The following is an 11,863-nucleotide window of genomic DNA, read 5'->3' as shown; positions in this document are numbered from 1 at the left end:
GGCTCCTTCCCGCACTCCCCTCGCCGCCCTCCGGTCCGCGGCAGAGGTACAAGACGGGACGGGGCGGGACGGCGAGGGGTGGGCCGTGGCGCCCAGGGGCTGTGAGGGGCCGGGCGGAGCGCGGCGCCTCCCCGCCCGCCCTCGCTCCGCGGCTGCCGTGGGGGTTTCCCGCGCGGGACGCGCCGCCGCCAGCGCGCGGAGAAAGCGGGGTCCGGAACGAGCCAAGGGGCTCGGGCAGGTAGAACTGCCACCCGGCACTCCCGCCGCGCCTTTCCGGACCGGCAGCCGCAACGACGCGCCGCCCGGCCCCGTTTTGCGGCTGGCTATATGAAAATAGGCACCGATTTCTAGCGAAGGTTTCCAAGCAGCGAGAGGGTCGCCTCATTGTACGTTGTGGAATCCTTGGAGAGCAGCTCCTCACGGAACCGGCTACCGCAGCGGTTAAGCAGCTTTGCTCGGGCGGTAAAAGACCCTCTTGGCGTGTCAAAGTTTGTCAGCGATGTCCATGGAGGGGAGCTGCTCCAGTACTTGGCAGTGGAAATACAGCTGCAAACTGCAGCAGCTCCATTGTGCGAACTAAATCACGCAGATATATAACAAAACTCAGCAAAGGAAGTCACATATTTCCTCAAGTTTAAAAATAACTTGGATTTGCTTTCCAACAAATGAGGTAATGATGGGCCTCCAAGCTAGGCATATGCTGCTTTTACACTTACTAGAGTAGTAACTCCAACTTCTGCTACTCTGTTCATATTTAGCCCTTAATAGCTCCTTCAGCAACTGAAATTGGCTTAGGAGGGAAGAGAGGTAAACTCAGGTGATCTAAAAGGCTAGTGTAAGCAATTTACATGAAGCAAGAGGGTTTGCAGTGTGGGCAATGTGGCCAGCTGGGAGTTGCAATAAGAGATATTACCTATCCTACCAAATTTTGTCTTGTCATTAGATATCAAACCTACAGCACCACCAATCTTCATAAGCATAAAATGCCTGCTATTAAGAAAAAGTTTTCGTTTGTGGCTTTTTTTTTAACAGCCTTTAAAAAAAATCTTGTCCTTACAGTTCAAGTTCAGAAGCATGTGTATTTATAGGTTTCTTGCAAGCCCTGTGGAGGAATGTTCTAGTAACTTCTCTACTTCCTATATTTTTCTTACCTGCTGATTCATCTTCCTTAGTTCTTTTGAAAGCCTGTATATGACTGGGTAGTAGAATAACAGTCATATTTTCTGTTCAGAAACACAAGTATGTTCTGTAAACCACTAGAACAGTCTAAACCACTGCTGAATTTGAAGGTTTTATTAGCTCTTATATTCTTCATACTGTTAAGCGCAACACTTGAAAAGCAGACAGTATGTGAGGAACATCTGAGAAATAAGACAGATGAGAAAGCGCATGAGAAATAAGACAATCATCTTTTCTAAAGGAAAGACCAAAGCAGGCAAGTTATGGTTTGTGACCGAAGAGCAAGGCCAAGCATTAAGCAAATTTCTGCCTAGTATGTACTTTTTAAAATTCAGAATTAAGGATTCATCTCACAGATTTGCCTTTAGAAGACATTCCAGGCATCTTCCCTTCAGGATCAGCACTGAAGACTCAGAGAAATGGTAGGTATTTTGCCATATCATTTCTTATCTGGTAATAGTGTGATTTTGCCCTTCATTAATGGATTTATTCTGACATGTAAAACAGAGTTTCCAATGGATAATTTTTAGCAAGGAGCAGGCAGACTGACTTTTATTGTACAGGCCAGATATAATCTACAGCTAAATATGGTTTTTAAAATAATATTTTGGCTTCCCTTAAACTGAAATCCTGTGAGTCCAACAGATAATCAAGAAAACAACGTGACTGAAAACAAAATTAGCTGGCTGCTGGTAAATCCTTGCTGCAGGGCATACGTGCAGGTAAGCACACACCATTTGGTTACAGGGAGAAATAAAGAAGTAGTAAGCAATAAGATTTCCCTAATATGATATTTAATTGTCCACCTAAGTTTTGAAGACTGGATGAGAGTCCAAATCTTCTTAATCCAATAGTGGCAAAAGAGGAAAAACTCTCAATAATATCACAAAATTATCATGACTTTACACTCTCCATATAATTCCTGGAAAAAAATCCTTAGCTAATTTGTATTTGAAAGGAATTTTGAAAGTTCTGTTTTGAAAGTCATAATCTTCTTTCAGACTACTGTTTGAATAAAAAAATATTTAAATATTCAAATTAAAAATTTAAGTTGTTAAACTAACAACTCAGATTATGCCAGTAGGCAGGAAAGGAGAGGAATTTATTTGTTTCTAGCACTGGCATCTTGACAATGCTCCTATGGATTTAATCTTTTAGTAGGATTTAAACCACCAGATTTTAATTAGGACAGATTAATGGCCTAATCTGATAAGAAGAGAGAAAAACACAGTCTCCTGAGAAACAAATTGTATTTATTTTGTGTTTTGGGATACTCTAGTAGGTTTCACATTGAGCAGCAATGGACTATTGTCTAGATTTAGGCCTTGGAGCCCTCTGGATCTGAGAAACCTGTTAAGATAATGTGTTTCTCATGCAATACACCTTCAATGAGCTTCAGACCTACAGTAATAAGTTCCAAAAGCAATCTTATGATTGTGAGAAGCTGTTAGAATATGCAGATTAATAGGGTCATCAGAATTCTTAGTAGTATACAATTCACACTGAGAAAGAAACTGGAAAACAAAAGGCAACCTTCTACTCCCAGTTCACAAAATGCACACAGTTAGATCAATTATTTATTTATTTTTAAAGTTTGGGGTGGTTTATTTTTCTGCACAATATCACTTCTTATAAATAATAATGAGATAGTATCAATCTTAGGTTTGATTTGCAGCATCTAGTATCAAGAGCATACCTGTAACATTAAAAAAGTTACATTTGCAAAACTGGCACATTGTTTGAGTAAGATTTATTTAAAGTTTAGTAACAACTTCTATACAATATCTAGAAAAATACATTAATTTTAAAAGAAGCAGTATGAAATTTTATTATACAGTACAAAGTTGGTGTTAGATGTCTCTAAAGATGGTCTTATAAATAATGATTTCATCTCATCTTAAAAAATGTTGTATCAGTTCTAATGGAAACATTTGAAAAGACCTCATCCCTCTTCCAATCTTTTGTCAAAAGAGTATAATCCACAAGATATTTTGTTCTACAGATTTCATTTTAACAAAATATTTACTGCAAAGTTCGTGATCGCCAAGATATGAAGCTAAAATACGTATTTCCAGCATAGCAGGAGGTAACCACGAAGGCAAAGAACTGTGAAGAGAGGGGAAAAAAGATATTAGCAAAATAAGAAATAAAAATTAAAATAAAATTAAAAAAAAAAAAAACACACAAAAAAACCCCCCCACAAAACCAAACCAAAACACAACAAAAAACTTGAGACCACTGTCATTTCCAAGAAAGAAATAGCTATGAGATTTGGAAAAAGGGGAAATAGCAGGCTGACTGAAAGGGCACTTCGACCTCCTTGTACTTGTGTGGCCATTGCAGTCAACACAGTGTAAGTAAGCTTATACTGTACCTAGAAATACTGGCTTAGAAGGAGACAAAACATGGCATATTTCAACTGACATCTCCACATTATACTGCCCCAGTATGAATCTTATATGTTGTACTCCCACCTATGCTGTACTTGCTGCTTTTAACATCACTTATTGGTAAAGACAGGGACAGTCCATGGGACAGTGTGAGCTGAAGGTAGCACTCTTGCACTGCTGCTATGTTCCAGGAGTTGTCTACAGCCCCCCTGTACCTCAGCATGGCACACTGTGTACCGAAATACATTCTTTTACGTGGAAAACTTGGAGTCAAATCCAGGCCCCTATGTTCTCAAGCAGCAGTTCTGAGGAGGGTACCAATTCCAGAGGTCCTCAAAGCAAGTACCACTGACAGCAACCACATTGAGCTATTGCTACTTTGGCAAAAATTGATTACAGAATAAACTTTATCTATTTTGTTTAAACATTAAAACTGCAGAGTATCAGGAGTCCTTCCAGTATATAGAGGCAGAAGCCAGAGGAGCTGTGAACTATTTCAGTTGTATTGATGAAGTTCAGTTCAGTGCCATTGGTTCAGTTCCTGTTAGCTACTGCAAGTCATTCAAAATAGACACTGTTCAAAATGGTCTTATGACCATTTAGGACCAGAATGCTTTTTGCAGGTAACTGAACCAAATAAAGGTGACACTGCACTCCTTTTCTTAGAGTGAGCAATGAAAGTGACAAATTAAAGTGACAAGAGAAATCTCAATTTGATATTGGGGGGGGAGCGGGGGATGGAGGGAATTACAGTGAGAGTAATTACACATGGCAATAGAGGCCCAAAGTCATTGTGGAATAGCAATCCTTGGAATACTTGGAACTCAAGTGGACAAGGCCCTGGTAGCCTGATATGTGTTAGCCCTGCTTTAAGTAGGGAGGGGGAGACTTGGTCCAGGTAACATTCAGAGGTACCTTCCAGACTGAAAATATTTTATGATTTCACCAATGTCTCTAGCTTACATACCACCATTGGGCTGGGTAGGAACTTCAGCTCTGAGAGCAGGGCATTCTTAAGCATGCACACAGGCAGTAAGCCTAAGCCCTCTACAGAGAGCTCCTGGTGAGTCTCATTTGATGTAAATTTACTCTGTGGCACAAAAAAAATGTAGTTGATGATCTAAATTATTATTACAATAAAAATGGTAGCATTATTATTTTCTTATTTAATCTAAAATCTTTCCAAGAAAGAATGACTCTCGGGGAGAGATGATTTGCTAAATTCTCACAAGCATCTATCTATGAAATCCTTAATGAGTTCACAAAGCAAGAATCTAAATTTAATAGTTTATTTAGACAATGCATTAGACAAACACTGTGAGTAGGTATTAGAAGAGATTCCAAACATCCCAGGAGACACTAAGCATTCATGCATTTTGCATAAAACCTGAAACAGGATGGAAGCTTACTTTAGCAGCAAGCAAGTTCCTGTCAACAGCAGTGGCTGAGTCAATAGTTAAAAACTGCCAAGGGGAGAGGACCCTGAAAACCACTGAAATGACAGGAATGAGTTATCCAAGCCCCAGGACAAAAACAGAACAGGTGTTCAAGTCTCTGTGTTCATGGCTGTATACAATAAGCTTCAGACAGATGACAGGATTTGGGAATAGTCCAGAGAGGACAACTGCAGAAGCATGAACAGTCAGTGAAGCAGTTGTACTTTGGAATTACTCTGTTGAATTTGACTTCTGATGCCACAACATGCAAAAAATTCTTTTGCAGCTCCCTTAACTGAGCTGGAGAATGCCTCTACCTACTCAGTGACAAGGCTCTTTAAAATAAAGTTGGTTTTCATCCACTCTGACTACTTTAGATTTCCAAATGTAAGCAGTAAGACAGTGATGCCAGGCTTGCATCCATCTTAAAGCACTGGACAGTTACATGGTTTTTCAAGCACTGCCCACCCAACTCAGAAGAAAGATGACTAAAAGTTGAGGCTGTATCAGGAAGACTATTGCAGGAACAGCAATACTGCTTCAAAACCTTCCCAAAGGTGTTATGTAAATAGTTCTATGCATCTTATCCACATGTGTACAAAATTAGCTGAGTTAAACTGCTTTTGAAGCTGTCCAAGTGGACTGAGGCAACGTGGTGCTCACTCCATCTGTCTATTCTGACATACAGGGTATAACTTCTGCAGAAAGTTGGTAATAGATGAGGCAGGGAAAAAGCAGCATGATCTGATGTGACTATCACCTCCTGGTGGAATTTCTAGTAACCTTCAAAAACTATGAACTAAATTACCTATAGGTAATAATATAAAAGTTTTGTGTACGAGCTTCTATATTAGTCAGCAGCCTTTTGATACAACTGTATTGGATACAGAAAAAAATCAAACAAAAAATGAACTCACTGAAGAAGCTGCCCAGCTGTTGTAATTGTGACTGTCAAGTTCTTTGGTAACTGAAGATGCATCTACAATGGCAGCAATGAGGTACAAAATGAAGGCACTTCCATTGAAACACAGACCCTGTTGATAAACAAAACAATGTTAGTAATCACTATGTAAATGCATTTGTTACTGTTTTCTATTGCAACACTACAAAACTCTCCTCTGAAATATAAGGTACACATTCAATGTACACAAGAAACGTGATTCTAACTATTTTTACCTTCTTTCAAGTTTCTATCTGAAGGATTAAATTTTAACTGCTTATTTTAACTGCTTAATGTTTAAGGATCTTCAAATTTTGGGCAAACTGTTCTCCTCCACCACACTGAATCCAGAAAAGTCTTAAAGCTGGTGTGCTGTGACTTTCCAAAAGGGCACTGTTAGGTTATCACAAAGTGTTAGGCAGTAAGAATATGATGACAACTACATAAAAAAAAACAAAACTGAAACAACATTTCTAATCTACACAAAGATACACAGTAGGAATCAATGCTGAATATTTACAAAGCTTCTAAAACTTTGTTTTCTCTGCTTCTGAAGAAGATAAAGATGGTGCCATTTTTTGGGTTGTATTCCTCCACCTTTCAGGACCTTTCCATTCTGCCTGTATTTGAGAGGAGAAAGATACAGATAAAACTAAGGATAACAGTCTGAATGGACTACATAGGTCATCAAGATTCATCCATGGCAGATGCTGCATTTTCTCTTGTCTCAAGGTACCTATGGTCATTACTAAGAAAGAAGCAAAGCAGGTAACACACATAACACAGAGGACAAACAACCTGTTTGTTCAGGTTTTGTATGTGCCAGAGAATAGGAAAGGAAGGGAGAAGTCTAAGAAGATGAAAGACATAAAAAAAACCCTGTACACCTTTTTAAGTACATAATTGTAATGCTTTGTCCCTCACTTACTCCCTACTTGGTAGTGCCTACAGGATGTTCATTCCCATTAAAACAAAAAAAAGCCCTCCTTCCCCCCCACTTCACCCTGTTACTTGTTTAAGGAATATTAATTTGGCCATAAAATACACTTTTAGCTCACTAGTGCCATGTTTAAGTGGAATATCTATGACATGCTTTGCACATAGTTTAAATTTCAGGAACTGGTAACTCAATTTAAACCACTTCCTAGCACTGTACATGATTTACTCCCTTCAGTTTCTGGTCCCAAGTTTTGCACTCCAGAGTGCCATGCAAATATCATAGCCCTTAACTTTGTTGCTCCAATTGTCTCTAAATGTTGCCATACAGGTGCAGTTCCAAGTAAATTTCCATGGTGTGATCCAGTGGATGCTAGAAATACATGCCTATTATTCACTATTCAATCCACTATTCAGCAGCTCTGGCAGAACCTAAAAAATGAGCTGCAGCCCAAGAAGAGCTCAGAATGCAATGACAACATCTATATCCTCATCAGCAGTTCCCTCAGTGCACCAAAGCATGGATCTGGATCAACAGCTTGAGCTAATCGGGATGGAAGGTAACTCCATCTCCAGAGCATTTGATTCTGGCAGAGTTTACTTCAGACTCAGTGGAGTCTGTCCCACTGCCACAAGCTCTTGTGATACAGAGTTCAAACCCATCTGAAGGGAAGCCATTCCTCAGACACATGCTTTCTCAGCTGCAGGCCCCTGCAGAATGCAGCATCTGTGCTGTCCTCTGCCAGCATGTCAACCTTCAGGTCACCACTGCCTATATAAGACTTGCCATGCAAAAAAAGCCCTAGAATTTTCAGAGCAGGCTGAAGGGCATGCACATTCCTAAGTCCTTGAGCCTTCATGACATTTGGAAAAAGGCCACTTACCCAACTACCCATCTTTCGATGGGGAATGGTGGGCAGTGAGTGCCTCAATGCTCAGATGGAGTCCAAAGCCTGGCACCTGAGCTCTAATTCATACTTAGAACTGAGTGGGATTTATCTCACCTGTTACCACCAAGTTGATCTAACAAAAGGTATTAACTCTATCCATAGATCTCACCTCTCTTGTTTTAGCCAGACATTGCAGCAATAAAATATAAAACTCAATTTCAGGATAAGATGCCAACAGCTGCCAGGTTCAAGAACTTCTGTAAAGCACTGATTTTCAAACCCCAAATTTGATTGCCTAGATTGTTGTCATTTTCAGACTTCCCATTCCAAAAAGACTCAATTACCCTGGAAAGCTACAAATCCCTGCAATATACTGTCATGTAGAAAAAAGCACATAATTTTTGAGAAGTGCTGCTCTGGGAAATAACACTGTTGGGGAAGATGGAATGCAGTGCAAGCTGATTGGGCCTTTATTGCCAATATATTACTGAAACCAAAGGGTTTATGCTAAATTACCATCTGCTTCTTAAACTCAAATTTACCAGATTTTAAAAGCTTCCATTGATTGTTTTAGCAAAGAACTTGCACTATTAAGGAGAGTCAGTTTGAAAGCATGTCCTTTGGGCTAATTTGCAGTAAAAATAACTGCATCTCAAGCAATTTGGTAATGTGCTTAACCTGCAGAAAGTTAATTTATGACAGAGAAGTCCAGATGTAATTTTGGATACTGCATTCAATAGGTGCAGTTTGAGCTGTTGCCTAAGGAGGCAGAGCAATAACTATCAGACTGAAATTCAGGATACATCAGAGAATAGGTGGGCATAAACTCACTCACAAAGGTGTGTCCTTGTTCTCTTGAGGTAAGGCATTAACAACGTGTCTCTGAAAAGAGAACAAACATTCCTCTTGGCCAGCCAGGAGTGGCAGATGTCCAATTCAAAGGCTGTTCCAAACAGCTCTTTTAATATCTTAAGGCAAAATAAACTGGAATGCAAGCATCCTTTTTTATTGTGAATGTTTCCTCTTCCTATTACCCTTTACTGTAAAAGGAGCCTACCTTCTGAACCTGTGTTTATGTCATCTTATCTGCAATAAGAAATACACTCAATATGAACTATACACAAATCAAATACTCCAGCTTGTCTGCCACATAGATCAGAGGCAACTCATTTATGGGCAGCTGTTGTCTGAGAATAGTGTTAAACTGATGAAAAAGGGTAATGACTAAAGCTGTATTCAAATGGATATAAAGGTACTTTTTTCTTTGAAAGTATTTTACTTATATCTAATGCAATGGGAAGAAACCCACACCTTTAAATGTACCCATACATATTACTGCTGTAATTGAAATAAGCTAACATTTATATAGCAGTGTTGTAGCCTTAATGGTAATTGCTGGTCATGAAACTTGAAAACAGAGGAGCTATCTGAACATAATTGCTATAGTTGGCTATTTATTAAAGCCACAAATGGCAAGACAATGGATCTTCTTCACGTACACCACAGAGGTGATAACAAGCCATTTGCAACACAGAAGTCAAATATATTTTATCATAAAAATAACAGAATTCTAGTCACTAATCTTTAGCTAGGAAAAAAACCAAACCAACCCCAAACCAATCAACCAACAACAAAAAAACCCCACGATACCTTAGTGTATCAGACAAATGCAAGGCTAAAATGTATAATAGTTCTTGAATGGGTCACAAATAGTCAGCTGTCTGAGATGACTTTTAGGCTCTATTAACCTGAACACCAGCCTGTTACAAAAATCATGCAAAAATACACTAGATACAGCTAGCCAGGCTTGTTCAGATCACAAGAACTGTGAACTTTTTCTGTAATTACATTAGCTGTTTATCTGATTTGCATTAGGGCTTGAGATGAATGCACAGGATTACATGGCACATTTTTTACACATATAGAACACTAATTTTCAGCACTGTTTTCACAGCAAGTCTCACATGGATTGTCAGACTGTTGCTACCTCTGAACCAACTTTGCTTTTATTTTAGCAGAGGAAGGCTCACGTTTTCAGAGCCAGGGTCCCACTTCCAATAGATGGTGTTTATTCAAGTAGGGATTTCTGCTGTTTAAGCCATATTGCCAAGTCTGTTACCTCAGAGGCAGCAATAGACTCATTCTTCATGGGAGATAAGTTGTACAGGGAGAAAAAGAAGCCACACAGTCACACAGACGTTACTAAAAATCAAGTCACTACATCAACCACTGAACTATCATAGGAAAACTGTCTTAGTAGTATCAGGTTAGTATGGAAGTTAAATGCTGCTGGTACATAGCCACATAGTAATGAGGGAAAAAAATCTGCAAAAAGCTCAAGTACAGATGGTTAACTACAACCACAGAATGCACTGTTATTTTATTATTTTCATACTCCATCAAATTTAAAACAAAAAAAGAATGTGTGTATTTACCACTGTGGTCCATGGCACCTGGGGAATCCTGGTGTAGGTCATTGTCATATAGATGATTAGAAAGAAGATGGTAAGAACCCAGTAAAACACAGCCACAAACATCACCCAGCCAAAGGCTGGATATAGAAAGTATTCTGTTCCAGCAATCAGGGTCCACACCAGCAGCCCCAATACCTGCAAAAGTTATGGAGAAGAAAGAAAACTGTTACACAGTTATACATTTGTTCAGGGTCAAGGAACGACACTACTGCCATTCACACAAATATTTGATGAGCCGAGTTAGGATGTTACACTGACAATATTAATCTAACAACAAAGAAGAACAAATAAAACTGATTTTGCTGTGACAGGCTGTCACAAAGGGGAAGGCAGAATGCAGCATCTCAGTGTTGATTTAGCTCACCTTTAACTACTAGTTTTAAAACTGAAAGCAGGTGGATTTAGATTAGATACAAAGAAGTAGTTCTTCACTATGAGGGTGGTAAGGTGCCAGAACAGGTTGCCCAGGGTTGTGGATGCTCCATCCCTGAAAGTGTTCAAGGCCAGGCTGGATGGGGTTTTGAGCAACCTGGCCTAGTGGAAAGTGTCCCTGCCCATGGCAGGGGTGTTGGAATTAGATAATCTTTAAGGTTCCTTCCAACTCAAGCTGTTCTATGATTCTATGAAAAACAAACAAAACAAACAAACAAATCTACCCCCACCACATACACATTATTAGAGTCAGATGTGGGAACCAGAAGTCTTATATTTGAAACAGGGCTCCTCCTTGTCTGCTATCTGAACTACAATGAATCTGCCCAGCAGTGAGAAATGGGAGGCAAAAATGAAAGCAACTATCAACACACTTATTTCATAGACAACAGCCATAGCTGAAAAACATAACAAACCTTCTACACTAATATTCTGTCTCCAGTAGTGGTTAGTAGCAGATGTCTGAAGAAATTTATTAAGAATAGATCATGCAATAGTAGTATTTCCTTGTACTACCTTCCTCGGTTTTCAGGAATGTGCAGAAGGAATTCCTGAGCCTACAGTGGTATCTTTGTAATCAATATCCCCTGACAGAAGACAATGGCTTTGCTAGAGCATCATTTGCACAAGAGCTAATCCTATTCCCATGCAAGTTGCTGCCCATGATCCCATTTCCTTTTCTACTCCAGTGTTGAACATGTGAACATTACATAAATCTCTAAAATTAGATACAGGACAAAACTACCCTGTTAAACAAAACTTTATTGCAATTAGTCCTGATAATGTTCAGCACCTACTGGGTATCTGCTTATGTTGTTTTCAATTCATCCTCTGAATTGCCACCCAAACTTAATTCAGCCTTCAATTTGTCTTGTGTATATGTTCCTGTATATTTTCTGTGCATTCATCCACATCTACACCACGAATACATTTTTTTTGTCTCTTGTAATAGAAAAAACACAATGGTCTTTGTAAGAGCAGTTTTTCCAGCGTTTTCACCAATTCAGCAATTTCTCTTTAATAGGAACTCCTAGAACTTGCTCCTGCTTTCTGCAGCATACCAGGGGAGGGCAGCATTGCCTCACAAAACAGTTCAGATAGCTAACTAATTGGGTAGTTTAAAGCATACACTATTCTTTAATTCAAAGTTAACAGCTCAGCAATGGTTCAAATAGCTCATTTTAAT

The 11,863-nt window shown here is 39.4% G+C and overlaps 1 protein-coding gene across 1 annotated transcript in view; it reads right to left on the bottom strand.

The window, feature by feature from the left end:
• Nucleotides 1–3,034: 3,034 nt before the first annotated feature.
• Nucleotides 3,035–11,863, bottom strand: part of CMTM8 (CKLF like MARVEL transmembrane domain containing 8) — a 30,088-nt gene continuing 21,259 nt past the window's right edge. Inside the window, exons 2-4 of the mRNA XM_054385060.1 lie at nt 10,207–10,380; nt 5,923–6,039; nt 3,035–3,285 (exon numbers count right to left, since the gene is read on the bottom strand). Coding sequence (XP_054241035.1) covers nt 3,202–3,285; nt 5,923–6,039; nt 10,207–10,380 — 375 coding nt within the window. The 3' untranslated portion in view covers nt 3,035–3,201. The remainder of the gene's footprint in view (nt 3,286–5,922; nt 6,040–10,206; nt 10,381–11,863) is intronic.

The sequence above is a fragment of the Indicator indicator genome, chromosome 11 (genome assembly GCF_027791375.1).
Source record: "Indicator indicator isolate 239-I01 chromosome 11, UM_Iind_1.1, whole genome shotgun sequence".
Lineage (NCBI taxonomy): Eukaryota > Metazoa > Chordata > Aves > Piciformes > Indicatoridae > Indicator > Indicator indicator.
Note: the sequence above shows the minus strand (reverse complement) of the source record. Positions and strands in the feature narration are given on the sequence as shown.